This window comes from Grammomys surdaster, unplaced genomic scaffold (genome assembly GCF_004785775.1).
Source record: "Grammomys surdaster isolate TR1022 unplaced genomic scaffold, NIH_TR_1.0 241, whole genome shotgun sequence".
NCBI lineage: Eukaryota > Metazoa > Chordata > Mammalia > Rodentia > Muridae > Grammomys > Grammomys surdaster.
The window spans coordinates 1,850,902-1,878,583 of record NW_021604686.1 but is presented as its reverse complement, the minus strand read 5'-3'; the positions used below and the strand labels follow the sequence as shown (position 1 = coordinate 1,878,583).

General features: G+C 48.1%; 1 protein-coding gene and 1 pseudogene across 2 annotated transcripts; one reads left to right on the top strand and one right to left on the bottom strand.

The window, feature by feature from the left end:
* The first annotated feature begins 511 nt into the window (after positions 1 to 511).
* Scamp5 (secretory carrier membrane protein 5) lies at positions 512 to 27,171 on the top strand. 2 transcript variants are annotated; one of them, XM_028774416.1, is made up of 7 exons: positions 512 to 639; positions 16,838 to 16,892; positions 17,612 to 17,740; positions 21,471 to 21,627; positions 22,588 to 22,689; positions 23,064 to 23,181; positions 24,661 to 27,171. In XM_028774416.1, exons 2-7 carry the CDS (start codon positions 16,886 to 16,888, stop codon positions 24,853 to 24,855), a joined length of 708 nt encoding a protein of 235 aa, XP_028630249.1. In that variant the 5' UTR covers positions 512 to 639; positions 16,838 to 16,885; the 3' UTR covers positions 24,856 to 27,171. The 2 variants fall into 2 exon arrangements, with proteins under 2 accessions (XP_028630249.1, XP_028630250.1); XM_028774417.1 differs by having other exon boundaries at positions 512 to 756.
* LOC114626881 lies at positions 7,838 to 8,615 on the bottom strand (annotated as a pseudogene).
* Positions 27,172 to 27,682: the final 511 nt, after the last annotated feature.

The following is a 27,682-nucleotide window of genomic DNA, read 5'->3' as shown; positions in this document are numbered from 1 at the left end:
ATTTTTATTTTATATGTATAAATGTTTTACCTGCATCCACGTGTGTGCACCATGTGCATGCCTGTTGGATGCCCTGGAACTGGGGTTATGGTGCCACCATATGGGTGCTAGGAATCAAACCCCAATCCTTTGAGAGCACACAAGTACTCTTAACCACAGAGCCACTTCTCCAGCCCCTCATCAAGCTGTTTCTTACTCCCACAGGTCCCTGAGATTGGTATGGGGGTTATTCTCCCCACTTTACAAATTTGGAAGTTAAGGCATTGGTTGCTGGCACTACTGCACATTTCTCCTTTTCATGCACTGACTGTGCTCTCGTCCCTGAAGGTGCCCACCTACCACCTGAATGGCCGGGCATCTAGCACCTTGGACAGCTCCCGCAAGGTGCGGAGGCGCCCGTGCCTTCCTTCTCGCGAGCGCTGGTGGACCAGCCTTACGAGCTGAGTGGGAGTCTCGCGAGAGTGGTTGCAGCAGGCTGGGAGGCACGGGAGCGCGCGGGCCCTCCTCGGACGCGCGCACACGCTCCCCGCCCCCAATCCGGGAGCCGCTCGCGGCTGGCTCCGCGCCTGATCGCCCGGTGCAGCGCAGCTCAGCGCGGCGCAACCCGGCTACGGTTCTGCAGCCGAGCGGTCGGAGCTGGTGAGTCCTGGGCCTGGGGACCCGAGGAGGGCTCTGCAGGGAAGCTGCGAGCTGGGCTGCAGAGGTGGCAGCGGCTCCGCTTTTCTGCCTTCAGAGCATCCCTTTTCATTTGAGAGGGTAGGTCGAGCTGCTGGGGAGGTGGGGAGACGAGGTGACCTTTCGTGCTTTGGGTGCTGAAGCGCTCCTTGGACACCCCTAAACCCTTCCCTCCATCTCTGTTTCCTCATTCTCTGTCCCCGCAGAGGGAGCCCGGGATTTGGGTGACGTCAGGCCCTTGGATGGAGCCTGAGCCCCACAAACCCCGAGTTCCACCTGGCATTCCCTGCCAGCCGGCCTCCTCCTTTTGGGATGGCGCATGCGGCCGGGGATGGGAACGTCTGGAATCTGGTGACCGTGGTATCACAAAAGGCACCTGCAGGTGGACCCAAGTTGTAGTCACTCCTGGGAGGCCGCCGGTCTGAGCAGCTTGATTTTTGGAGGAGGGGGATGGGTGCACCCTAGGGCCCGGATACCACCAGGGCTTTGGGAAGTGGGATGGGGGTGCTGGGTGTAGCGCCTCCAACGTTAGCACCGTCAGTCACGAGGAAGGAGGGGAGATGTGTAAGAACCAATCCCTGTCCTTGCCTTGGGGTTCTCCTGATCTGGAGTCTGGGGGAGTCAAGTGAGACTAGGACTGATAATTGGTTGTTAAAGACCCACTTGAGGAGATCAGCAAAGGCCAGGGCTGGAGACAGGGACAAGCGGCAGCAGCTGTCAGAGGAGACTTTCTGGAGGTGGGGTTTGGAAGGAGGCAGAGGCGAGAGAAGGGATCGCAGGGTGGTAATGGACAAAGTTCAGAGGTGGGCATGAAGCACTGCTGCCCCACCCCAGCCTGTCCGTGGTGTGTGTGTGGGAGGGATGGTCTAGAGAAATTTGCAAGCCGTGCGTTACCCATTATGTCTTCACCATCAGGACGGTGAAAGAGGGAGACGATTCTGGCAGGGCCATGGTTGGCAGAGAGATTTTGCTTGGGGTTGCTAGTTTAGCTTCTGTGGGAACTTGGAAAGACAGGACCAGTTCTCCATTGCTGAGAGAGAACCATGTCACGAATGGGCCATCGAAAATGGAGTGTTAATAGAGGAGATTTAGGAGTCCTGGGACTTGTGGCCATTTCTAGTTTTCTTTCCTTTATGTTTTTAAATTGACACACACACACACACACACACACACACACGTGTTTTGCCTGCGTGTATGTGCACCAATTGTGTGCAGTATTCTCAGACAACCTGAAGTAGTTACATATGGTTGTAGTGTCCTCTGGAAGAGCAGCCAGTGCTCTTAACCACTGAGCCATCTCTCCAACCCCAGTATGGTTGTTTCTTTAGCCCCCTTTGGCTGGACACTGCGGAACAAGTTGATATCCCTCTCTGGGTATCTTTCTGCTAACACTTTCTCTAGGGACAGGGTAAGTGGAATAAGTAGTGACCTCCCTTGAGGAAATGACTTGTTCTAGTTTAAGAGAATCCTCTGAGTTCTCCCTTTCCCCTCTTCCTCTCTGCCTGGCTGGCCTTGTCTCCAACAGATTTCCTCTCCACGCTACACTTCCCTGCTTTGCTGTCAGTTTGGGGTCCGAAGCTTTCCTGAAGGAAGTGTGAGGCAGCTGGGTTAACAGCAGCGCTGGCCTTTGCCTGTTTAGGGGAAGGCATCAGTCTTCTTGGGGAGGATATCCAAGCTTTGGAGTATTAAATATGGGGTGATTGTTCTCAGTGTGGGGCTTGGTATGCTCTGGCCCCATCTGAAATCTTCTCTCCACCATAGACCTGATTTTCCCTACTGCAGGGCCTGTCCCCTCTAACTTCATACTATGAAACAGAACAAATTAGCACCTGGGTTCAACCTCCAGCTTGTGTGGAGTCCAGTAGGAAGGCACATGCCTGTAATCCCAGCAGTTGGAAGGCTGAGACAGGAGGATTACTGGGTATTTAAGGTCAGCTTGGGCTACTGAGCAAAGCTCTGTATCAAAACAAAACGGCCTCCACCTGTGAGGGATGAAAGAAGAGACTGGCTGGGTGAGCTAAGCACCAGTGACTGCTTTAGAATTTATGCAGTGGGATGCAGAACAGCCATGTTTGGGAAGGGTCACAGAGGAGGTGTGGGAAGTGATAGGGTTAGAGAAGGCGATAGGCTGCTGGCTTGGGGTCACTGACTAGACATGGTATTCTCCAAAATGTTGTGTGTATAGAAACTTCAGCCTGTGGTAGAGAGGGAGGGTTGTGAGCAGGGAGGAGGAATTTGCAGCTGATTGGCAGAAAGCTTCAAATGCCAGGTGCAGGATCTGTACCTGCAGGAGGGTACCACAGCGTCATCAGCAGCATGATGATAGCACACCCAGGAGAGTGCTGGGTTTTGAGGGTGATTCATAGCTCTGGGCTTCAGGACTGCAGATGGGATTGAGATAAGGATTGAGGGTCAGAGGTCAAGCAGGAAGTAGAAATGAATGACCACTTCTGTGCCAGAGATGAGGCTCCTGTTGGCAAGCTGAGGACACTTGGAACTAGTCTTAGGCCCTTGGCTGGACCTGGAGCCAGGCTTGACTTCCTTTCATTTACTGTGGACTTTTGTTTTTATGATTGCAGGATCAGTCAGACACACTAAGGGGTTGAATGAATTACCGTCTAGGTTCGTAAACAACCTTCATTCAGGTTCTTTTGGATCAGGTGTGGTGGTGCGTGTCCGTACACAGCAGCTGGGAGGCTAAGGTAGCATTGCTGGAATTTCAAGGCCAGTTTGGCCTAAATAGTGAGTTTCAGGCCACCCAGGGATACCTAGCAAGAGCTCGTGTCAAAACAAACTAAAACTAAACCAACGTTTCAGTTATATATGGAATCTTATTTGATAATAAGATGCTTTATTAAGCCCACATTTTTTTTTCAGGAGCATTGTAACATGCCCCCTTCATCCCCCTAATTACAAAAGATTCTCACCTGAAGAACAAACTGCTAATTCTCCATCTAAGAGCTTTGGTTATAAAAGCCAGTGATATCTTTCATTTCCTATACCACTCCTTTCTCCAAGAAAAAGGTAGCCTAGTCCTAAGGATAAAGGACCCTGCTCTTAACCACTGAGCCATCTCTCCAGCCCCAGTGTGATTTTTTTTTTTTTTAGCTTCCTCTGGCTAGTCACTGCTGAACAAGTAATACCCCTGTGATCTCAACTTTCTGCAGCTCTTCCGAGTCCTTAGTTTCAGAAACAAACCCGACTTCTGCCCTGGATCGTTCACACGCGGCTTTATGACTTCTCTGTCATGATGGGTCAGGCTGGAGTCAGAGTTGGGGGAGCAGCCGCCCTTGAGACTCTTATAATTTAGTTTTTACCTCCAGTTCCCTACTTATCTACCTTGTTTTTCCAGAGGCCTTTACTTTGGAAACAGGCTCTCATTCCGTATCCCGTTCTGTTTGGGGAAGGCGGTGCCCCCTCAGCACCCTGGCTTGTTCTCGTTGGCCTATGGTTGCTCATATCCGTGGGTTCCCTGCCCTCAATCACTGGACCGTTTTGCCTGTGTGCTCTATGGAGAAGCAGATCCCTTTCTGGATGTTCCACTCGGAATATAGAAAACGGTTAGATTGGGGCAGTGTGACTCTGCTTCCAGCAGGATGTCCTGTCTTAGCTATAACTTTCTGTCATTGAAAACACCTAAAAACTCTTCCTCACTCTCCTCAGCTCTTCAGTCTGTTCCATGGCGGGAACATTCCGACCTGGACTGGAAGCCCAAAGTCTGTTATTCAGGTAGAGGGTGAATAGGGAGATGGGAGAGATGGAGCCAGGCCTGTGGTTCCTGCCTTTCTCTGTCTACTTGTTCTTTTTAAAAATAAGAGCGTTAAAATTTTAACATTTTTAAGGTATGGGTGTTTTGTCTGCTTATGTGTCTGTGTACCGCTTGCATGCATGGTGCCTTTGGAGGCCAGAAGAGGGTGTTGGATCCCCTACCCTGGAGTTAGGAACAGTTCTGAGCTGCTGTGTGGGTGCTGGCTGGGAATTGAAGTTGGTCCCCTGGAGGAGCTGGCAGAGCTTTTAACGTGTGTTATCTCTCTAGCCCTTTTCTTTTTCTTTCTTTCTTCTGAGACAGGGTCTCATCAAGTAGCCCAGGCTGCTGTCTAATCCATATTGATTTTCCTGCCTCAGCTGCTCAAATGCTGGGATTATAGACATGCGCTACCGTGCTGGGCATTTTTCATGCATCTCTTGAATTCTAGCAAGGAGGATCCTTGTGGAAAGCCCTGCACGGTGTGGTGGATACTGACCCTTTGTGTCTCCCAAAGTACCACTGGCCATCAGTCATGTCCCTCTGCTGCCTCTTGAGCCTCTGTCCTTCTTTCTTTGATGTCTTCCTCCCAGTTTGTTAATGTAGTTATGTTTCCTGACCTGGAAGAAAGCTTCCTATCCAGTGGCATAGCTGCTGTAGTTTTGTTCGGGTCTCATTCTGTAGCCCAGGGTTCACTTGGGCTTTTATTTTTTGCAGGTCGTGAGGGGTATATGAGGAGGACTTTTATAGCACAGGATGGCCTGTAGCTCACTGGGTAGCTGATAATGACCTAGATTAGGTCAACTCCTTTGTTGCTGGAATTATGGGTGTGTCCCACCACACCCATTCTGTAGGGTGTTGGAGACTGAACCCTGAACCTTCTGCATGCAGACAAAGCTACAGCCCCAGACCTTGCCTTGTTTGGTTTTGATATGGGATCTGGCCACCTGCTTTCTTCTCTCAAGTGCAATTACGATAGGCATGCACCATTGAGCCTGGATTTTTTTTTATATAAAAGATTTTACATTTGATTATGTGCAGATGTGTGTGTGTGCCTGTAGGTATGTGCACGTGAGTGCAGGTGCCTGTGGAGGTCAGAGGCATTGGGTCTCCTGGGGCTATTACAAATTGGAAGCCACCTGATGTGTTTCTAACCACTGAGCCATCCATCTCTTTGGCTCCTTAATTCATTTCTTCTTCTCACTCGAAGTTTTCCAGTTTCTTGGCAGCCTGGTTCTAATCTCTGCTGCTTCCTGGAAGCTGTGACCTTCTGACTGTCAGGTCAGCCTAAGTCACACCCGACTGCTTCCTGACCATGGCCGTTGTTGACCTAGCTGGCTAGTCATTAAAAAGATTAAAGATAGATCTGTACTCATTAATAGGAAAGTTTTTATTTCCTTATTTTAAAATGTTTTTCTTGGGGCTGGAGAGGAGATTTAGATGAAGAGAATTGGCTGCTCTTCCTGAGTACCTGGGTTCAGTTCCCAGCACCCACATGGTGGCTCACAACCATCTGTAACTCCAGTGACAGGGGCTCCAGTGCCCTCTTCTGGTGGTGGCAGGTACCAGGCATACATCTGTTGCACATACATATGTGCACGCAAGTCACTTAGACACATACACTGAATTCTTTAAAAATATTTTTATAGACTGGAGAGATGGTTCTGTGGTTAAGAGCATTGGTGGCTCTTTCAGAGAGGACTGTGGTCGGTTCCCAGCACCCACATGGTGGCTTACAATCGTCTGTAACCCTAGTTCCGGGGGATTTGACACTCTCTTCTGACCTCCATGAGCACTGCACACATATGGTGCACAGACATACACACAGGCAAAACACCTAACACGTTAAATACATCTTTTGTGTAGTTTTTCATTTATTTGTTTATTATGTGTGTGTGTATGTGCTACAACATACTTATGGAGGCCAGAGGATAACTTTCAGGAATCAGTTTACTTCTTCTGGCATGTGCATTCTTAGGGAACTCAGGTTGTCACCCTTGATGGCCCTTTACCTGCTGAGCCACCGTGCCTGCCTACCTACCTTCCTTCCTTCCTTCCTTCCTTCCTTCCTTCCTTCCTTCCTTCCTCCCTTCCTTCTTTCCTTCCTTCCTTCTTTCTTTCCTTCCTTCCTTCCTTCCTTCTTTCCTTTTTTTTTTTTTTTGAAGTAGAGTTAGGATTTATATTTATTTTACTTTTTGTTTGTATTTATTTTACATTGAAATTATTCCCGTGTGATAAAGTCTTGTTTCTTCACAGAGACCCCTTTTCTTCCTTTACTGGCTTAGGAACGTTTTGTTCCTCTTCGGTGAGAATCTTCTCAGTGTGGCAGGGGAGCTTATGTATGTATTGAGCCAGTCATGAGGTCTGTATAGACAGTGGGGCATCTTGGGTATTTTGTCCAGTTGACTATGTTAGATGACGAAAGAATCAGGGTTGAAATCCTTAGATTCTGTATTACTCCTTTTTTGTTGTTGTTTTTGAGACAATGTCTCTCTATAGAGCCCTGTTTGTCCTGTTACTAACTATGTAGACCAAGCTGGCCTTGAACTCACAGAGGTCTGCCTGCTTCTGCCTCCAGAGTGCTGAGATTAAAGACACTATATCGGCTTCTGCTTTATTCTTTGCAAGTGCTCGCTCCTCCCCCACTTTTGAGGCTCTCCCAAGTGCTAGGGTTATAGGAATGAGCTTCTTATGGTTTAGTTTTTTGAAAGATTTATTTTATTCAATTATATATGTATGTCTGTGCACAGGTATGTGCAGGTGAGCATAGGTGTCCTTGGAGACCAGAGGGGCCAGATTTCTGGATGTCTAGACTTACTCAAGGTTCTAAGCTGGGAAGCAAACTCAGATCCCCTGCAAGACCAATACCTACACTTAATTGTGAGCTGATTTCTTCAGCGACCCCCACCATAGCCCAAGATGTTCTCAAACTTAAAACATAGCCCAGCCGTGACCTTGAACTTCCTGAAACTTCTGCCTCCATTTCCCAGGTGCTGGGATTAAAGTATGAGTCACCAAATCTGGCTTAAAAAAATTCAGTATTCTCTTTGAGCCACTGATCCTGTATCTAGTCACACTTTTTGGCCTGGGCACATCTACTGACTCAGCTACTGTGCCTTCAGAATGGTACTCACTGCTACTTTAAAGGGACAGTTTTGAGGTACTCAGTGGCTTTCTGCCTATGTGTGCCCTGGAAACCATGCCTTGGCTTGAGCAGTTTCATGGGTGAGTTTTTTTTTTTTGTTTTTTTTTTTTGGTTTTTTTCGAGACAGGGTTTCTCTGTGTAGCCCTGGCTGTCCTGGAACTCACTCTGTAGACCAGGCTGGCCTCGAACTCTCGAACTCAGAGATCCACCTGCCTCTGCCTCCCAAGTGCTGGGATTAAAGGCGTGCGCCACCACCGCCCGGCTTTTTTTTTTTTTAATATTGAATTTTTTAATGTAAAAAAGACTAAGTCAATTTTTTAAAGCAAACATGCCATAACTATATGGCACTATTTCCATAATCAACGCCCATAAAATGGCATCAGTACAAAAATCTAAGCAAAGACAATAGATTAGTAATTAGAACATCAGGTAATGTTGATTTTTAGGAAGAAGCTTAACAGATAAAAGAAGGAGCATATGACATAAATTCAAGTATGCAATTCAAATTTACAAATTATGAAAATTCTCCACTTTTATAGCTGGCTTCTTTTGAAGGGTTAAATTCTAGCCTCATTTTTTTTCATCAACAAGCCAATTGGACAAACTCATTTAACCAAATTTACATCCTAGAATATGTAAGTAAACTGAAGGCATTTATTCAGATGTGTAAGTTCTATTCATTTTCATCATCTCTGTAATCAGGTTGCAAAGGACACGCTTTTCTCTTTGCTTTTCCTAAGCCACTGCTTCCTGCTTCTTCAGGAATCTGGTTCTCTTTCTTAGAATCTTTAGGAGACAGACTGAAGAATTCCCCGATGCCTTTTTGCCACTTGGGAGTTGGGCACACACAGACTGGGTTCCCTCCTGCATACTTATTTTCAGCTTTTCTCGACGAACTTGAGGAAGAATTGTTGACAAAGGAGGAGGACCCAAGCACCTTCCTGGGGGCTTGAGAAGCCACCACTTTTCTGTAGGCTCCTGGGACGTAGTTTGCTTTGGTCCGCACCATGTTCACACAGGAAGAGACAACTTTTCACCGACTCCCCAACTGCAGATACCTCAAGTGGACAAGAACCCCATGGGTGAGTTCTTAAAGTGAGCACAGAGGCTCACTTTAAGAACTTTAGGAAGCTACTGATGCCGTGTGACTCAGGGTAGAGATGACCATTTTCACAGATCACCATATACCACTTACGGATACTGAAAGTGAGAGTTTATTAAGAAAGGATTTTACCGTAGCCCTAGGCATTAGCATTCAGAGAGAGGGGCACTTAGGGAAAGGATAGGCCACACCTAAGTCTGGGTGTAGGTGTCTCAGGAGAGTTGCGTTGAAACATTTTTATAAGATGTTATTGAGTGGGGCCAAAGAGATGACGGCTCAGTGGTTGAAAGCACTGGCTGCTTTTCAGGAGGACTTGGGTTCAATTCCCAGCACCCACATGGCAGCTCACAACTGGCTGTAACTCTTAGTCCTGGAGATCTGATGCCCTCTTCTGGCAACTTCAGGCATTGCATGCACAAAGTATATAGACATACTTGGGGCAGGGAGGGTGTGTGTGTGTGAGAAGAAAACATTGGATTATGAGAATCCCATGCCAACCAGAGCTACATGTTAAAACCCTGTTTCAAAAAAAAAATCAGATTATGACACAGCATATTTGATCTCATTTTTGTGATATAGATATAGCTATACATTAAAATGAGGCAAAGGATCTGGGGCTAGGAGTTTGGCTCAGGAATAGAGGCCTTGCTTAGCATACATGACATTCTGCTACAAAACTAACAAAACCGAGAAGCTTTAAGGATGACCGCTGAGAAAGTAGATTTTGAATTTTTTTTTTAAATCTCATGCCCTTAAAAAATATTGTGTGTGCATGAGCACATGATATCTCTGTGGAGGTCAGAGGACAACGTTGTGGAGTCATTTCTTCTCTTCCACCTTTGTGTGGAGTCCAGGGATGGAACAGGGGCTGAAGGCTTGCTTGGCGAGCACCTTTACCCACTGAGCCGTCTCTAAGCTGGTTTTGCTTGTTTGTGTGTTTATTGAGATAACGTCTCATAAGTTCTCATAATAGTCCATGTGGCCTCAAACTCCTGATCTTCAAGCTTTTATGTCCCAAATATTAGGTTTATAAGTATGTGCCTTACAGACTTTGGTTTTGTTCTTTAAAAAGTTTTTTTTTTCCTTTTTTTTTTGGCAGGAAAATCAGTATTCTCCAGGAATGAGCTTCCTAGTTGGTTATCCAATACCAAGTCAGCCCTAAACATTTGTATATATGAAAAATAGGAAACGTACTTAGCAGGTTGTTGTGTTTATATAGTTAAACATACACACATACATATGAGAATAATTTTTAAAAATCCATGAACATGAGGGCATGGGGGAAGGGCATAATGTAAATACAATACTCATATATAAAGTTCCAAAAAAAAAAAAAAAGGTAAAGAAAAAAAATTTTTTTAGCCCAGTGTGGTGGTACATACCTTTAATCTTAGCCATTAGGAAGCAGAAATAGGCAAATTTCTGCAACTTCAAGGCTAGCCTAGTCTACATAGTGATTCTAGGCTAGCCAGTATAGTAAGGCTAGTTATATAGTAAGACTCTGTCTCAAAACAAAAAAGACTCTGTCTCAAAGAAATTAGATTTATTTGTGTGTGTGTGTGTGTGTGTGTGTGTGTGTGTGTGTAATGGGGGTTAGAGAGGGAGGGGGTGCAAGAGAGCCTGAGCAAATGCATGTGTGTCATGGTACGTACGTGGAGGTAAGAGAACACTTTTGGGAATTGCTTTTCATCTCTCTCTTTGTTGTTGTTGGGACAAGGTCCTCTGTATAGCCCTGGCTGTCCTAGAACTTACTCTGTAGACCAGGCTGGCCTTGAACTCACAGAGCTCTGCCTGCCTCTGCCTCACCACAGCTGGCGTCCACTTGTTTTGTTGTGTCTGCTCTGCCCGCTTTAGGCCAGCTTGGCTTCAAGCTTTCTAGAGATTCTCCTGCCCCTGCCTCCCATCTTGCTATACTGGGATTACAAGTGTGAGCCTTAATGTCTGACTGGGATGCAGGGATTGAACTCCTCTTCAGATCTGTGTGGCTAACACTTTCACCCACTGAGCTGTCTCTTCAGCCCTCAGAGTCGTATTTATTTATGATAAAGATTTTAGCTTTTTGGCTGTATAGAATCTGAGCTGAGCCTGTTGGAGAATGTCTGTTCTCTCATCACACACTGAGGCAAGCTTGTCATGAGTTTGAAGCTAGCCTAGGATACATATTGAGTCCTGGGCCAGCCTTGGATACAGTGTGATAACCTGTTTCAAAACAACCAACCCACCAACCAAGCCCAAAGTAGACTGAGGGTTTTGTTATTGTTTTTGGAAGGACAAAATCCTTCACTGTGTCCCATGGTTTTAAGGGCAAAGCCAGACCTTGCCCGCGGTCTAAAAGAAAGGCATAACACCATTTGCGTTTCATCCCTTCCCACCTTTTAATAATGTTTTGAAAACGTGCACATGTATGTGTATCTGTGTATGGGTGTGCGCATGTGCATTCATGTGCCCAAGGAGACCAGAAGCTGTTGGATCTCCTGAAGCTGGAATTCCAGGAGGTTGTGAGCTGCCTGGGAACTGAACTTGGGTCTTCTTCAACAGCAGTAAGTGTTCCTAACCACTGAGCCTTCCCTCCAGCCTCTTTCGACCTTTCTGCCTGTCCTGTCCACCACCCCTTGAAGCTTTCTGTCACGCTGTATCCCTTGCATCCCTGAGGCCCTTGCTATTTTGGCCTTTCAGTTTTCCTCACACCTTTGTCCAGCTGACTCCTGTCTGACCTTCCTGTATTCAGATCTGATATTGCTTCCTCTGCACCAGCAGGTACCACGGAGGCGTCCTGGTTCCCACAGCTTTCCGAGTCACTGTCCCAGAGCACTTAGACTGTGTTGTACTGCCCATTAGCTGAGTGGCCTGCTCTCGGCTCCTTCCTCTCATTCCAGCATGTACAGTCTAACGAGAGTGTGGGGCAGACTCCGCTGCATCCCAAGGCCCCATACTTGTCTGCCTCTGTATCTTTCCCCCTGTTGAGTTCATGGTTTATCCCACCTACTTGCATCAAAGACCCCCAGATCTCCTTTTTTCCAGCTCTCCCCCCAATTGATTACCTTCTTTCTTTTTTCTTTCTTTCTTTTTTTTGTATGTATTTTTGTAACTTTGACTTGGTTTCTCATATAAGTAGACCTATGTGGCAGTTGTTTTTCTGTGAACAGCTGTTTTTCCTTTTCAGTAACTAACCACCCTTCTTTGTGAGATGGGGCCTTTGGTAATTCACCTTGGTCTTGAACTCCTGATCCTGGTGCTTCTGTCTCTTTTGCCGGCACTATGGGCATGCTTGATCATGCTCTGCTCATACTTACTTTCAGATTTAACATTTTTTGGCAACAATATTACACCGATGATTGTGTGTCCTCCTGTGAATACATTGTCCTTCTGAGAATACATTGTGCATTCTGTTACCACAAATGCTAAGTTTAATCATTTGGTCTGCCAGATTCTTTCACTGTAGAGATATCTTTTCTCTCTCAGAATTAATAAGCGCTCTAAAATGTGACACTCACACTGTTGCTTCTCCATAGCAACCTTCTCCCAGTGGCTTTAGTAGCCAAGTAATCTCTGCCTGTATCTGTTGTTGTTATGCAGGGATGGCAGAGTAGAGGTGTGTATGTGTGTGTCTGTGTGTTACATTAGTGTGTGTGTGATATATTGGTGTGTGTATGTGGTGTGTGTGTTGCAGTGGTGTGTGTGTGTCCTTCCCATGTGTGTGTGAATGTGTGTGCCCATGTGAGTTTACCCAGAGGCCAGAGGAGGATGTCAGACATCCTGATCTAGCATTCTCCACCGTAATCCCTCAAGACACGATGTCCCACCTGAAACTTTCTGGGCTTTGGCTAGGCTGGCTGGCAAACCCCACTGATTCTTGTATCTTTTGATGCCAACAGCAATGGGTTACAGGTGCATATAGCCATATCCAGCTTTTTATTTAGGTACTGGGGATTCAAGTTAGGTCTCTCATGTTTGTACAGAAAGCCACTGAGTGATATCTCTAGCCCAGAACAGTGAGTTTTAAAAATTCAGTCATTTCTTCTGCTTTATCAAAAGAACTTTGTAATGATTCAGGGGTAATAGCACTGGCTGACCTTCCAGAGGACCTGGGTTCGATTCTCAGCATCCACATGGTAGTGTTGCCCGTGTCCACTTCCCCCCTCAGATAGCCAGGCCCATTGGGGTGCAGGATGTCAGCCACAAGTAAAGAATGTAGTGAGGGTAAAGAACGCAGCTGGGAACAGCTTCAGGGAACTGGTTTGGTTTATTGGGTGGAAAAGGGTATTCATGCCCCTGGGGAGGTGTCCTGGGTCTCTGGGGCAAGATTTGTGTTGCTGTGTACCATTGGCCAGGGAAGAGGTGTTCGAAGATGCTTCATCTACATACTCAGAAGCTATAGCGTGGTGGTGGGGAACCTTAGAAGGTCAAACAAGCAATGAAGCTTGGTAGCTGTCAAGGTCATTAATTCCTGCTAGGGTTGATGCTCAGGGTGCTAGCTCTAGGTTGGGTTGATGCTCGGGGTGCTGGCTCTGGGTTGGGTTGATGCTCAGGGTGCTGGTTCTGGGTTGGGTTGATGCTCGGGGTGCTGGCTCTGGGTTGGGTTGATGCTCGGGGTGCTGGCTCTGGGTTGGGTTGATGCTTGGGGTGCTGGCTCTGGGTTGGGTTGATGCTGGGGGGGGGCTGGATCTGGTTTGGTTCATGCTCAGGGTGCTGGCTCTGGGTTGGGATGGGAGAGGTAGCCAGCTCCTGCTCTCTCATGTCTGATGTATCTGAGGTTGAAGCTCCCACCACCATTCTTCCATAATTCTTGGCCATTACAGTCCCACGAGGTGGTGTAACCATCCATAACTCTAGTCTCAGGGGATCCAGTGACCTTTTCTGATACTGCTCACATGTGGTGCATAGACGTATGTTCAGGCAAAACATTGACACATAAAATAATACACATTAAAAATAATGAAAAGGGACTTTGCTCCCACACACTTTTTTTTTTTTAAGTGCTGATGAATAGACCTAGGGCCTTGTACATTCTGTCTGTCTGTCTGTCTGTCTGTCTGTCTGTCTACCTACGTATCTATCTATCTACCTACCTACCTACCTACCTACCTATCGACCTTTCTTTCTATTTTAAAGAAAGATTTAGTTTGTGGGCTTGCATATGTGTGTGTGTTTGTGTGTTTGTTTGTGTATGTGTATGTATGTGTATGTACTGGGTACCATATGCCTGCCTGGTTTCTACAGAGGTCAGAAGAGGACAGCGAGTCCCTTGGAATTGGAGTTACGGACAGTTTTGAGCTATAATGTCTGTGCTTGGAACCAAACCTGAGTTTTCTGCAAGAGAAGCCAGTGCTCCTAACCACGGAGCCATCTCTCCAGCCCCTCCCCCTTTTAATTTTTAAATTAATGTGCGTGCATGCACATAGGCATACAAGCCTCATGGAATACTTGTGGAAGTTCGAGAACAATCTGTGGGAGTCATTTCCTTCCTTCCACTATGTGGGGTCTAGAGATTGAACTCAGGAGGTCCTCAGGCCTGGTCTCAGACACTTTACCCATTAAGCCATCCTGCCTGCTCAAGCCTGTACATTCTAATCCTGTCATCTACCACTGGCTCTATCCAAGGCCCCTTTATTCCCTTCCATCAAGCCCTGTATCCTAAGCTGCCTTTCACCATGTGCTCCTCACGCCTCAGCATCTCAAGTGCTGCGATCACGGAAGGCGTATGTGCACTCGGCCAGGTGACACCTTTTCCAGTGTTTTGTGACCCATTACTGACATGATTCGTATTTGCCTCTAACATGTTATTTAGAAACTTTCACACCACTCAGAAGTTAAAAGGACAGTGAGGATGCCTTGTGTCTGCTCTGATGGATTTGCCGCTAACACTTGCTCCGTAGTCAGTCTCGGTGGTAGCTTTTATCCACTGAGCTATCTTGCAGAATGTGTCCTCATTTTTGACATCATAGGTTGGTTTTGCTTAAAAACGAAACTTTTTTATCAGCCAATCTTAGAAAATGCTGGTTGTCATTGCACTTGACCTAGACCATTTTTTTGGTCTTGATTACATACGTGTTCACTTAGCGTGCTGCTTTAGCTGATGATTGCACAATGGCTTCCTTAGCATTACGGATGTGTGGGCTTTTCTACCCCAGTTCCTGAATAATTACTTAGTGACTTATTATTTATGAATAAATGCCTAGGTCTCTTCCACAACGAGCTTGTAACGTACATCAACCCATTTATACTATCCTGTGTCTTCCACACGACTCAGTCCACCATCTTCGAGTCTGGGTGGGGATTCTTTTCCCATGCTTGACTCTCTCCCAGAATTCCTCTCTCTGCCAGATGTCCCACCTTCTAATCCTGCCTCAGCTCATTGGCCATCAGGTTTTTATTGACAAGTGATGCTTCCACACAGTACAGAAGAGATTCTCTCTAACTGATGATGTCTCTTAACTGATGACGTAATGCACGTGCCAGGCAGGTTCTGCTCAGTTTCTGACCTCATATACTCCAAATGCTGGCACGAAGCCCTGCCTGCCAGTCTTTCCACCATGGCCGTGATACAGCCTGTCCTCCCTGGACCCTGGACCACTTCTCACCCATGTTCTGGTCTTAGGCCATCATCATCTGCCTGCTGGGCTAAGCGACTGGGAGTCTGGCTTTCTTCTTTTTATTCTGCAGATCCACCTCCAGGTCTCTTTTTAGTCTTAGGAATCCCAGTCTCACTATGGTGGCCCAGGCTGGTTTCGAGCCTGCGCCAGCCTCAAAAGTACTAGGGTAGGGCTGCAAGTATGAACCAGCACAGCAGGCTTGTTTCTCCCATGTGACTGACAGCAGGGGCTGTGGGCTGCCTCATGTGCAGGGCAGAGGCATATCTGTCTTGCTCAGTTTCTTTCTTTGGTGTCTGGAAGAGAAAGAAATGGGGTCATTGTTTTTTTGTTTTTGTTTTTTGTTTTTTTTTTTTTTTTTTTTTTTTTTTTTTAGACAGGGTTTCTCTGTGTAGCACCTGGCTGACCGGGAACTCACTCTGTAGACCAGGCTGGGCTTGAACTCACAGAGATCTGCCTGCCTCTACCTCCCAAGCACTGGGATCAAGGGTGTCTGCCTGGATAATGAAGTTCTAATAAGTGAACACACGGCAGGAAGAAGGGTGGCTTAGTCTGTGCGGGGCAGAGGATGGAATGCCCTTGCCTACCTTCTGTGACTTTTCTTTCTGTTTATTTGTTCACTTTTTTATTTACTATGGTTGGTGTCACATGTGACCAGAGGACAAGTTCTGGGTGCCAGTTCTCTTCTTTCACTATGGGTTCTAGGGATCTAACTAAAGTCATCAGACATATGCCGCTTTTATCCATCTGAGTTATCGCGATAGTTATCCCTGAGTGGGGTTTTCTGAGGATAGACTTTGTGCCTCGAGGCAAACAGTGGTTCTAGTTTTATTTCTGTCGCTGTTATAAAAGACCCTGACCAACTGGGGTTGATGGTGCATGCCTTTAATCTCCCTATTCAGGAGACAGAGGCAGGTGCTCTCTGTGAGTTCAAGACCAGCCTGGTTTATATAGTGGGTACCAGGCCAACCAGGGCTGCATAGTAAGACCCTGTCTCAAAATAAAACAACAAAACAAAATACGCTGGTCAAAAGTGACTTAGGGGAGGGAAGAGTTTGTTAGACTTATAGGTCCAGGTTATAGTCTATCACTGAGGGGGAAGTCGAGGCAGGAACAGAAATAGCTAGTTATATCCCGTCCATAGTCAAGAACAGAGACAAGGAAACATAGAGATACTGCTTGCTTACCAGCTATGTTCAGTAAGTTTTCTTCATTTCTATAGTCCGGGATCACCTGCCCAGGGAATGGTGGTCTAGGTCTTCCCACACCGATCAACAGTCAAGACTGTCTTTCACAGACATACCCATAGACCAACCTGATCTACACAACTCGTCAGTTGAGGCTGTCTTCCCAGGTGATTCCGGATTGTGGCTAGTTGACATTTAAAACTACCAAGCTTGGTGGAAACAGATAGAAGGGTGTGGCTGTTGTGTTTGGGTTCATTCCGAGGTGGGGATGGGAGCGGTGGGGATGGGAGCGTGTCATGCCTCAGAGAGGGAGAAGCAAAGCTGGAGCGAGGAGGGGAGCTGAGTTAGACAGTGTTCTGATCTCATTCTCATCTTGTTTTTCTTTCCTTCCAGGTCTGGACAAAGAGGTGTGAGCAGGCTTTCTGAGCTGGCTGGTCCATCATGGCGGGTAAGGAGAGGTGGACCATGCTAGGGTAGACATGAAAAAAAAAAAGCATAAAGTATCTGGCCCTTGTCCCCCTAACCCCCAACTCTAGCTTGTCTGTCTGAGAACTTCATAGCTCCGTCTAGCCCTGCGTTAGATTTTGAGCTTGGGGACCTGAGCTGAGCATCTTGATGGCCCTGTCTTACCCCCAGCTGACCAAATCGCAGCATGGGTGATCTGTCCCATTCTGGAGTTACTATTGTACTTTGAGACTTTTTCCTCTGGTTTCTAAAGGTTCAGAGATACACAGTGCCAAAGCTGGAGGGAACTTTAAGGACCATGTAGCCTAGGTCCATTCCTCTGAACAGCTGAGGTCTGGAGAGAGGCAGTGGAGGAAATGGCTAATGATCAGGTAGAGGCCAGAACCCACGTCTCCAGACTCTCACCTATGCCCGAGAACTTGCTCTCTCTTGTGGGAGAACACCTCACCCCATAGCAGCTTTTATTATTTTTGTGTTCTCTTGATAGATGCTGTTTTAGTATCTTTGATTTCTTTGGGATCGTCATGGCCTATTCAGGAAGTAGGGACATTTGGGTGGGGGTAGCAGAGCAACCAGGCCACAGAGCCAGGAGTATATAGGATCTATAGGCAGTCCAGCCAGGAGGGGAGGGGCATATAGGACCAAGAAGGGAGGCCAGGGGTATTATCCAAGTTGATGCCCAGTGCTATGTCTCATTCACAGAGAAAGTGAACAACTTCCCACCATTGCCCAAATTCATCCCACTGAAGCCATGTTTCTACCAAGACTTTGAGGCAGACATCCCTCCTCAGCACCTCAGCTTGACCAAGCGTCTCTACTACCTCTGGATGTGTGAGTGCTGTGGGGATGAGGGAGAAGTGCTGGCCTTGGGGAGGGGTGCTTGCACACCCTGCTTTCCAACCGTAGCATCTGCATGGCCTGGGAAATCCCCCTGCTGGTCCCCCTGCAAGCTCACTTTCACAGGCCGCTTGCCAACTGGGCCTCAGTTTCTTTCGTGTAGGCCTCTCTTTTCTTCCCTTCCTTGTTCTCTCTTGTTCACAGAGCAGGGTTTCTTTTTGCACTGTTATTTCTTTTTGCTCCTCTACCCCCTTCCCCCTGGAATACTTTTCCAGGGAACCTGTGGTGACTGCCAAGATTCTGGATTTGGAGAAGAGCCTTTCCTTTAAAGCCTCGTGTTCCTTCATGTGTTTCTCCAAGAGAAGAGCATTCAACTGGGAGTTAAGAGACAAGGAATCTGGTTTGGATGCTCTACTTCCCAAACAGCAGGTCTCTGTTGTAGAAAGAGAATACAGCTCATGGAGAGCTAATGTTCCAGGTGGCTAGGATTTTAATTCTCTGAGGATTTAAGGATGAGGGTTTAGAGGTGCCTGTTTGTCATGGTCTGAGACAGGCTAGAGGAATAGTGTTGTCATGAGGTGTATAGACTTGACTTTGCTCAGGGCAGTCAGAAGTTACTGCCTAGGCATGTGAAGAAGGACAGTCTGTGGTGTGACTGCAGTTGGCATCTGTTACAGGTGACACTTGCCTTGACTCAGACCTGTGCTCAGCTGTGTCAAGAGGATCTTGGGCTGTCTTGGGCTAGTGGGTATCTCAGTTTGTGAAGGAGGAGTGAACGCTCTTGGCCCACAAGCCTGATAACTTGTATGGAACTCATGTAAAAAGTTGGATGTGGTGTTACATACCTGTAACCCCAGGACAGGGCAAGGTGGGAGACAGAGACAGGAAACAAACACCTGTACGCTAGGAAGGCTGGCTGAGTTTGGAGTACAAAGTGCAGGAACGAGAGGAACCATGCCTTAACAAGGTGGACGTAAAGACTCCTGAAAGTTGTCCTCTGACCTCCACATGTGCTCTATGCAAATACAGCCATGGACACACACACACACACACCAAGAGAGAGAGACAGAGAGACAGAATGAAAAAGCAAGCAAACAAAAATCACCATCTTTACAACAGGCCCGTCATGGGACAGTATTCAGTACTAGCAAAGGGTCAGACTCAGACTGTTCCACGACCTGCCTTGGCCTATGGGTAGAGAAGAATCTCCTGCCCTATAAGGTGAGAAGAGGAGAAGTTGGACAGATATGGGTAGCCTGTAGATATTGGAAGGGAAACGAAATTATATCTGATGGCTTCTGTTTTTCCCATTAAGTAAGGAGGAGGACCCTGGAGAGCTGGGTCAGCAGTTAAGTGTGCTGTCTATTGTTCCAGAGGACCAGGGTTCAATTCCTAGAAGCTCACAACTGTCTGTAACTCCAGGTCTAGTCCCTCTTCTGGCCTCTACAGTTATTGCATGCATACACAGATATATACATGCGAGCAGAATACCCATACACATAAATGATAAAAAATATATGGAGGCGGACTGAAGGTGGGGTGAGCATCCTTGCCTTTGTAGCAGAAGGTGAGGATGCTCAACCCAGCCTCCAAGATCTCTGAGGCACGCACAGGGTTATCTGAGGTTGGTCTCTGTGAATTTCTAGTCCTTTCAGGCTTCCCCACGGCAACATCTTTATTTCTTAGGGGCATTCAGCTCAGGCAAAGACGTGTGTTATGGTCATTCTGGGTTAATGCACACCTTTAATTCCTGCACTTGGGAGGCAGAGGCATATGGGTCTCTGTGAGCTCAGTGCCAGCCTTGTTTGCCTAGTAAGTTCTAGGTCCACCAGAGTCGTACAGTGAGAACCTATTTCAAAAGAAGAAAGAAAGGGAGGATAACAAAGACGTGCAGGCTGTTAGCTGGACAAGGAGAAGAGTAAAGACAGAATGCCTCATGGCTGGAGACGTTCTGGCTGAGTCGGGGTGCCCGTTCCAAAGACAGAGAAAATAGCAATATACATAATAGGGCAAGTGAGCTAGAGACGGGTGAGCCTGAGAAGAGCCATGCTAGCCAATATGATAACAGATAGTGAGTGTCTTTTCCATGGGAAGATCCAGGCCAACAGACCAACTCCAACAACCTGGGTTTGCTCCTTAGAAGGAGAGACCTGACTCTGACTTCCACAAGTGTGCGCCGTGGCAGACACAGACACACAGACAAAATTCCTGTACAGAACAAATAAAATCAGTAAGAACAACAAAGCTCTAGGAAGCTTTGAAGCAGTCAACAGAAATGCACAAGAAATATCCATATTTGTTTTGAGGGCCCTGAGACGGGTGTAGCTGCCGAGGTGACCTAGTCAGGCTGAGTCAGAGTTAGGGGAACATTCTGCCTGGTCCTGGGCTCCTGGAACCCCACCCACATGAGAAGATCTGATTCAGAAGCTGGATTTAAGAGCTATAAATACCTCCTTAAGTCCTTGCTAGGTGCCCATCAGGTGCTTTGGTCCTGAAGAAAATGTATCTGAGCCTTGAGATTCAGAAGATGGAGCAGAGGTGGTTGTCTGAGGGCAGGATTGAGTCCCCCTTCCTTTGTTAACTTAGCAGGTCTTTGGAGACTCATCTGATGTTCAAGGAAAGCGCTCTCTGGGGTCTGAGGACCTAGGTGTGTGTTAGTACCAACATCTGTTTCTTTTCTGCAAAATGAAGCATCTTTAGACCTCTGCTGGCTGTGACTGAGTGGTATGAGTGCTAGGCTCTTCTAGGTGAGGTGAGGAAGGAAGAGGAGTCTGGATCTAACCATGGAGAAATTGCTAGTCTGGACGATGGGTTTGAAGTACACTCAGGGGAGCTGCAGGTCAGAGGAAGAGATCATAGGTAAGGAAGACATCTTGGAGGAAGATAGTAGTCTGAGAAATGCATTAGACAAGGACTGAGTTCCAGCCCCTGCTGTCTGCCCCACTGAAGTGCCACGCAGGTGGCCTAGTGGTTCGGAGAGATATTTTTAGGTCTTTTTCTCCTTCTACTTCCTGATCTTGCTTTGTAAGAAAAGATAAGATGATTTCTTGCTTTGGGGTGGTGATTGCTGTGGGTCTGGGAGGGCCAAGGACTGACTTGTGGTCTTGTGGCTAGAATCCTGGCCTCTTGCATGCTAAGCTCAATCCTAACACTGCTTCCAACTCCTCCCCCCACACGCTAGAGGCCTTGCTTACTAGGGCAGGACCCCGAGGCTTTGAGATCTCTCCAGGGGCCTTGCTGGGCAGAAGCTCTGGGTTCTTGCTCTAGAGACTCTTGGTTGTTGGTATTACTCAGATTCCTAAGGGCGGATTGGGAAAGTGTTGACCCAAGCTCCCAGCTTTCTTTCTTACAGTCTGTAGTGTGTGTGTGTGTGTATGTGTGTGTGTGTGTATTTGTATGCATTTGTATGTATTTCTTGTGTATTCATTGGTATGGCTTGTGGGTCATTCTCTCTCTCTCTCTTTCTCTCTCTCTCTCTCTCTCTCTCTCTCTCTCTCTCTCTCTCTCTCTGTCTCCCTTTCTTTCTCTCCTGTGTGTGTGTGTGTTTGCATTTGTGCATGTTGTCCATATATGTCCATATCTTGCTGCTTGTCTATGTTCTTGTCATGTATTTGGTTATGAGTCTCTATGGAATCCTGGACACTTACCTATCTCCGTATGGACTTTGGTGTCTGTGTGTGTATCTGGTGTCTATCTCTGTGCGCATGTGCTCCTGGGTCTGCAGTGAACAGCGTCACGCTGGCCGTGAACCTGGTGGGCTGTCTCGCGTGGCTGATCGGAGGCGGGGGAGCCACCAACTTTGGCCTGGCCTTTCTCTGGCTTATCCTCTTCACACCTTGCTCCTACGTCTGCTGGTTCCGGCCCATTTACAAGGCCTTCAAGTAAGTGGTTGGTGCCGACCCCAGCTCCCACCCGTTTCCCTCTGACTGCTATTCCACACTCTTATCTGCTATTTCCCTTGTTGGCCTTTGACTGGGACCGTCAGATGGAGCTTGGGATTCCTGGGAGTTCCTGGCTGGGTTGAGAGGGTTGGGAGTGAACCCTTTCTTAGTTCCTTCCTTCTTCAGTCTACCCCTTCTTGTTAAGTTTTGCCTATGGGGCTGTCTTGGTGGAGCTGTCCATCCTTGTACCAGTGAAGAATGGCTGCTTTGGTACCAAGAAAACCCTTTATTCACGTGTTAGTGGAAGCAGCCCTCTAAGACCCACTGATACTACTTACGGGGCCAGTGATGTCATCCAACTCTGTGCCAAAGGGAATGCCTATCTATGTATTGATGGGGTGTGCTGTCTTGGTGCCAGTGAGTGCCTATCCAGTGCCAACTGGGATTTTCAGGTTTTGTGCCATGAGGGCTGCATATAGCAACAAGGCTGTCTTGGTGCCAACAGACTATACATTTCAGTTCCATAGAGCCTTTAATCTCTTTGTCAACAGGACTAACCAATTATGTGCCAATTAGCTACTGTTGTGGTCAGTAAGGTCTCTTTCCTGTGCCGCTGAGATGTTCCATTTCTGAGCCTATAGAGCCACCCACCCCCGTTCCTGTTCCTTGATAATAGAGCTGCTTGGTTTTCCCACAATGGAGCCATCTACCTCTGTGCCAGTAGGGTCATTAATCTACATGCTGTGGGTGGTCCTTTCATGAGGGACATCCCTTTCTTGCACACAGGCCTAACTCATGGAAACCTTTAAAGATCTATGGATGAAGGCCGTCCTTTTTACAGTCTCATTTAAAGCACTTGGGTTGTTCGCATGTCCTCTATGCCCTGAGGAGCTTTGGGTTCGTGAGTGCGGGGAAGCCCAGTGTCCCTGTCCAGGTGACAAACCATCTTCTCTGCCACAGGACAGACAGCTCCTTCAGCTTCATGGCCTTCTTCTTCACCTTCATGGCCCAGCTGGTCATCAGCATCATCCAGGCTGTAGGAATTCCAGGCTGGGGTGTCTGGTAAGAGGCAAAGGTCTGACCTGGGCTGGTGGAGTAGTAGCACTCGGGTTGTTTGCTTGCCTGGCTTTTACGGGCACTGAATGGCTTGTTATGGATACAAAGAGAGGCTTTGGGCTAGTAGAGTAGTGTTCACCATAGATTAGAGGGGAAGGAGAACTGGGAAGGGGTGTCTGCGTGGCCAAGGAGTATCAAGAGTTTATGGGAAAGCTGAGGAGGAAAAGCCTTCTGGCTCAGGAGTTCTGGGGCACAGGCTATGGAGTATCAGAAATATGGCCGCTCTGTGGCTCCTCCCCGTGGCAATGAGATGATCCTTGGGACGGCTCCTGGGTCCCCTCTTCCTACATCATAGCCCCACAGCTGGCTTCTTCCTACAGCGGCTGGATTGCCACCATCTCCTTCTTCGGGACGAACATCGGCTCAGCGGTGGTGATGCTTATTCCTACGGTCATGTTCACAGTGGTGGCCGTCTTTTCCTTCATTGCCCTTAGCATGGTATGTGTAAACATCGAGGGTGACGGGGTGGCAATGGGAGGGGACCGTGATCTGAAGCCATCCCTCCTCCAGGTTACAGGAGGACTCAGGAGGCTGAGGAGACGGTGGGTAAAATCCTTGCTTCATAAGCGTAAGGACCTGAGTTTGGATTTCCCAGAATCAGTAGCCTGATGTGGTGGCAAAGGATTGTAACACCATAGCCGGGAGCAGAACAGAAACAGGCAGATTCCAGGGCTTAGGGCCGGCCAGCTCAGCTGACAGGGCAGGCTTCAGATCAGAGAGAGAGAGGGGGCCGTTCTCGAGCATGAGGTAGAGAGCCATGAAAATGTAGCTGAAGTTGACCTCTGCCCTCTACACAGACAGGCAAGTGAACCCCTCTGTGTTTGCATACAGCACACACAAGTGGGCTGCTGGGGAGATCCCCCAGTGGGTGAAAAGGCTTGCTGTGTAAATGTGAGGTTGTGAGTCTGAATACCTGGAACCTCTGTAAAGCCAGGCACTATGAGCACTTATGTGTCAAGATGAGGGACGAAGACAGGAGACCTGTCGGCCGACTAGCCTGATGCCCACAGTGGCAGAAAACCAAGAAACCTCGTCTCAAACTAGGAAGGCAAGAACTGAGGCTGAAGATTGTCCTCTGACACCTGAAGTCACACACACACACACACACACACACTCATGCACACACACACATGCACACATGCTCGCACAGGCACACACACACACATTCACGCACTCGGACTCACACAGGCACACGCACACACGCAGAACACAGAAGTCTTCTGAGTTACTTACTCTGAAGACTGATTTTTCACAAAAGGACCCCGTCTGTTTCCTGAACAGCTGCCCACCATTTTTTTTTTAATTTTTTTTTTTTTGGCTTTTTGAGACAGGATTTCTCTGTAGTCCTGCCTGGCTGTCCTGGAACTCTCTCTCTGTAGACCAGGCTAGCTTTGAACTCAGATCCACCTGCCTCTGCCTCCCAAGTGCTGGGATTAAAAGTGTGCACAATCATGCCCAGGTTTCATTTTTCCGTTTTTTTTTTTTTTGTTGTTGTTGTTGTTTTTGAGACAGGGTTTCTCTGTATAGCCTTGGCTGTCCTGGAACTCACTCTGTAGACCAGGCTGGCCTCGAACTCAGAAATCCACCTGCCTCGGCCTCCCAAGTGCTAGGATTAAAAGCGTGCGCCACCACTGCCTGGCTCATTTTTTCATTTTTATATTTTGAGATAGGGACTTTCGAAACCCAGGCTGGCCTCAGACTCAACATGTATGGAAGAGTAACACACCTTTGTCTCGCCAAGGGCTGGGGTTACAGACATGTGCCACTCACCACGGCTCCTGGCTCCTGGCTTTGGTTTTTATCTTTGAGACAGCCTCTTGAATCATGATTCTCCTGCCCCTTTAGGGATTGCAGGATGCAACACCGTGTCCCGCACACTTTCCTCTGATTAACCATTCCCTACGGTTGTCTCTGCAGGTCCATAAGTTCTACCGGGGTAGCGGGGGCAGCTTCAGCAAAGCCCAGGAGGAATGGACGACTGGAGCGTGGAAGAACCCACACGTGCAGCAGGCAGCCCAGAACGCAGCCATGGGGGCTGCACAGGGCGCCATGAATCAACCGCAGACTCAATATTCTGCCACTCCCAACTACACGTACTCCAACGAGATGTGAGGCAGCCGAGCCCCTCAGGAGGCAGGGCTGGGGGCCAGTGGGACAGGGGGCTCAAGCCACACCCTCTGTGTGGTGACCAAGCAGGGTTCCCCCTTCCCTTTTCTCCTCCCCGACTTTGTACAAAGAATCAGAGTTATATATATATATGTATACGTATATGTATATGTCTATCCCCCCCACACACCTTTTGGGTCCTGCCCTTGGCACTCCGAGAGCTGTGCATGCACAGGAAGTGTTTCTGTGCATTGGTAGCTGAGTCTATGTCCCCTTGTGAAATAATGTACAGTGGAGATCTCTTGTTTGTGGTGCTAGATGTATGTTTAGAACTAAACCAGCTCCTCCATCCATCAGGTTGTCCCCCTGACCCTAGCCCAGGGACTCCATGGGGCAGGGGGAGGCCTAGCAGAGAGCCTGATACTTTGTGCAGGATTATGAACCTAAGCTATTTCTGCCTTTAGTCCCATTGGGAAGCAATAGTATTAGCGTTCATGGTGATAGGCAGGTTCTAGGGGATGGGACGGAGAGGACGTTCCCGTGCTCCCTGTAGTCCTCCCTCATCCTCCTCCTCCCCTTGTTTCTCCCTCACTGTGAGATTCTTCATGCTCATTTCCCTAGCTGGCTCTCCCGTGACCTTTTTCCTCCCCTTGTCGCTTTTCTTTGTCTTCCTCTAAGGCTGAGTGTCTCAGTTATGTCTGCTTTTAAGACTGCCCAGATCCCCCCAAATCCACTCCCCAGTTCCAGGAAGCTGACGCAGGAGCTGAGCCAACCCTTATGTGGAAGGGGCACACAGCTTGGGGATTCAGAGCCCATTTGGTACTTGACAACCCAGGGAATGGAAATGCAGAGCTGGTCTCCTTGATTCTGAAAGTCCGGCCTGCAGAGGCAGGCTTCTCCTTCTCCCTCTCCTGGCGTCCATCCCTTTCTGCCCAGACCCACCTTAGCTGCTCTGCATTTCATGCTGGGTTGTATGAGGCACTTGCAGGTGTAAAGGCAGTGGTGGAACAGAGGGCACGCAGCTCATCATTGGTCCCTGGGGAAGGCGTGGCTGGCCCCAGCCCTAAAGGGCTTCTAGCTCCTCAGAGTGACCACTGGATTCCTGGAAGGAGTAGCTATTCTACTTGAATCTGGCAGAAAGGATAGAAGTTAGGGAAGTCAAATAGGACCCGTTGAGAGGGCGGCTCACCTCTCCAGTCTCACTTGTCCCTGGCTATAGGACACATTCTGCGGAGGTGCTCCCAGGCCCAGTTCAAGCTGCAAGCACAATGTCCTGAATAGCTTTCCTGCTTGACAGGGAGGAAGAGCAGGAGGGCTCTGCCTTTAGTTTTTAGTTTAGTGGGTTCTGCCCATCCCTCCCCCTTCCATTCAAGAGCACGGCGGGACTTGATTCCCGGCCTTTCCTTCATCCTCTCAGAACTCTCATCTCTCTCTAGACTGATCCTGGGACTGCATCTTTCAAGCAGTGCGTGGACACTGTCTGGTAGCATATCCCACTCTGTGTGAGGCCTGAGGTGGGTGGGCCTTCCCAAGGAGCAGCCGGCTCTTTCTCATCTCCTTGCAACAGAAACGCGCCTGGGCTAGGGAGACTGGAAAACTATTCACGTTGGTTTGCCTTGGACCCTAAGACCGGTGGGCCACCTTGAACTTTGATTTTTATCTTCTTCCTGTAAGAGAAACAAAGAGTGTCTGGAAAGTTCCCTTCCTATTGCCTCCCTAGGCTTAGTTAATTCTCTTTCTTACTGTTTTCTCTATGGATGGCAGTTGTCATAGCTCCTGCTACCCTAAGAGATTCTAGGGCTAGGCCCTTCCTCTTCCTCTTCCCTTCTCCTGGTTTCCTTTCTCTTAGTCCTCTGGTACTTCCAGGAGGGCTGTGATCCAGCTGCCAGCCTGGCATCCACAAGCTGTTGGATGTTACCCCCAGTCAATTTCCTGTCCTATCTGCCTCTCCTCTTTCCTGGCTCAGACCTATTGGCCACCCCTGGCACTGCCCTTGGGAAAGCCTGTTAGCAGTGTCTGGCCCAGCTGCTCAGGCACTGGGATGCTGTATCTCCAGGCAACTATGCACTTTCACGAGGAGGGGCCCAAGATGAGAAATGGGGCTGGGCACAGATGGTTTGCTTGAGGGGTGGGAGAGCCCAGTCGATGCTGGGGATCCTCCTGTCTGTTGCCAGCCAGTGGCCTGCTTTTGCATTCTCCTGGTGCCCACTGCCCCTTGTTTCTGAGAGACACAAACTATCCCCTCATTGGCAGTTGAGCTGCCTGAGCCAGTGTCTGTCTGTGTAACTGGACGAACAAAATAAAGGGATCATCTGACCCTGTCTGTTCTGTTGTGTCACTTGTCTCCATGTGGGTCTCAACAGAGCCAGGAGGTGGGGTGTGAGGCAGGGGAGTAGAACTGAGTTGGGTGGACCTGTGTCCTGGTATTCTGTGATGCCACTTTGTGGTCCTTCCTCTGAAGCAGGCTTGAGTAGGCCAGGAAGTAGTTACCACGACTACCAGTTTAAGAAAAAGGAGCGGTCTGTAACATTGAGTAAGGGGAATGGCCTGATGGTGCCTGTGTCTTAGGGTTTCCATTGCTGTGAAGAGACACCATGACCAAAGCAACTCTTATAAAGAACAGCATTTAATTGGGGCTGGCTTACAAGTTCAGAAGTTCAGTTCATTATCATCAAGGAAGGGAGCATGGCAGCATCCAGGCAGACGTGGTGCTACAGGGGCCGAGAGTTCTACGACTTATTCCAAAGGCAGTCAAGAGAAGATTGGCCTCAGGCGGGTAGGAAGAAACACTCTTTGCCCACCCCGACAGTGACACACTTCCTTCAACAAGGCC

Coding starts and splice junctions, on each gene's coding strand:
- Scamp5 (XM_028774416.1), top strand. Junction 17,741..21,470: donor TCTCTACTACCTCTGGATGT/GTGAGTGCTGTG, acceptor CTGGGTCTGCAG/TGAACAGCGTCACGCTGGCC. Junction 23,182..24,660: donor CCTTCATTGCCCTTAGCATG/GTATGTGTAAAC, acceptor TTGTCTCTGCAG/GTCCATAAGTTCTACCGGGG.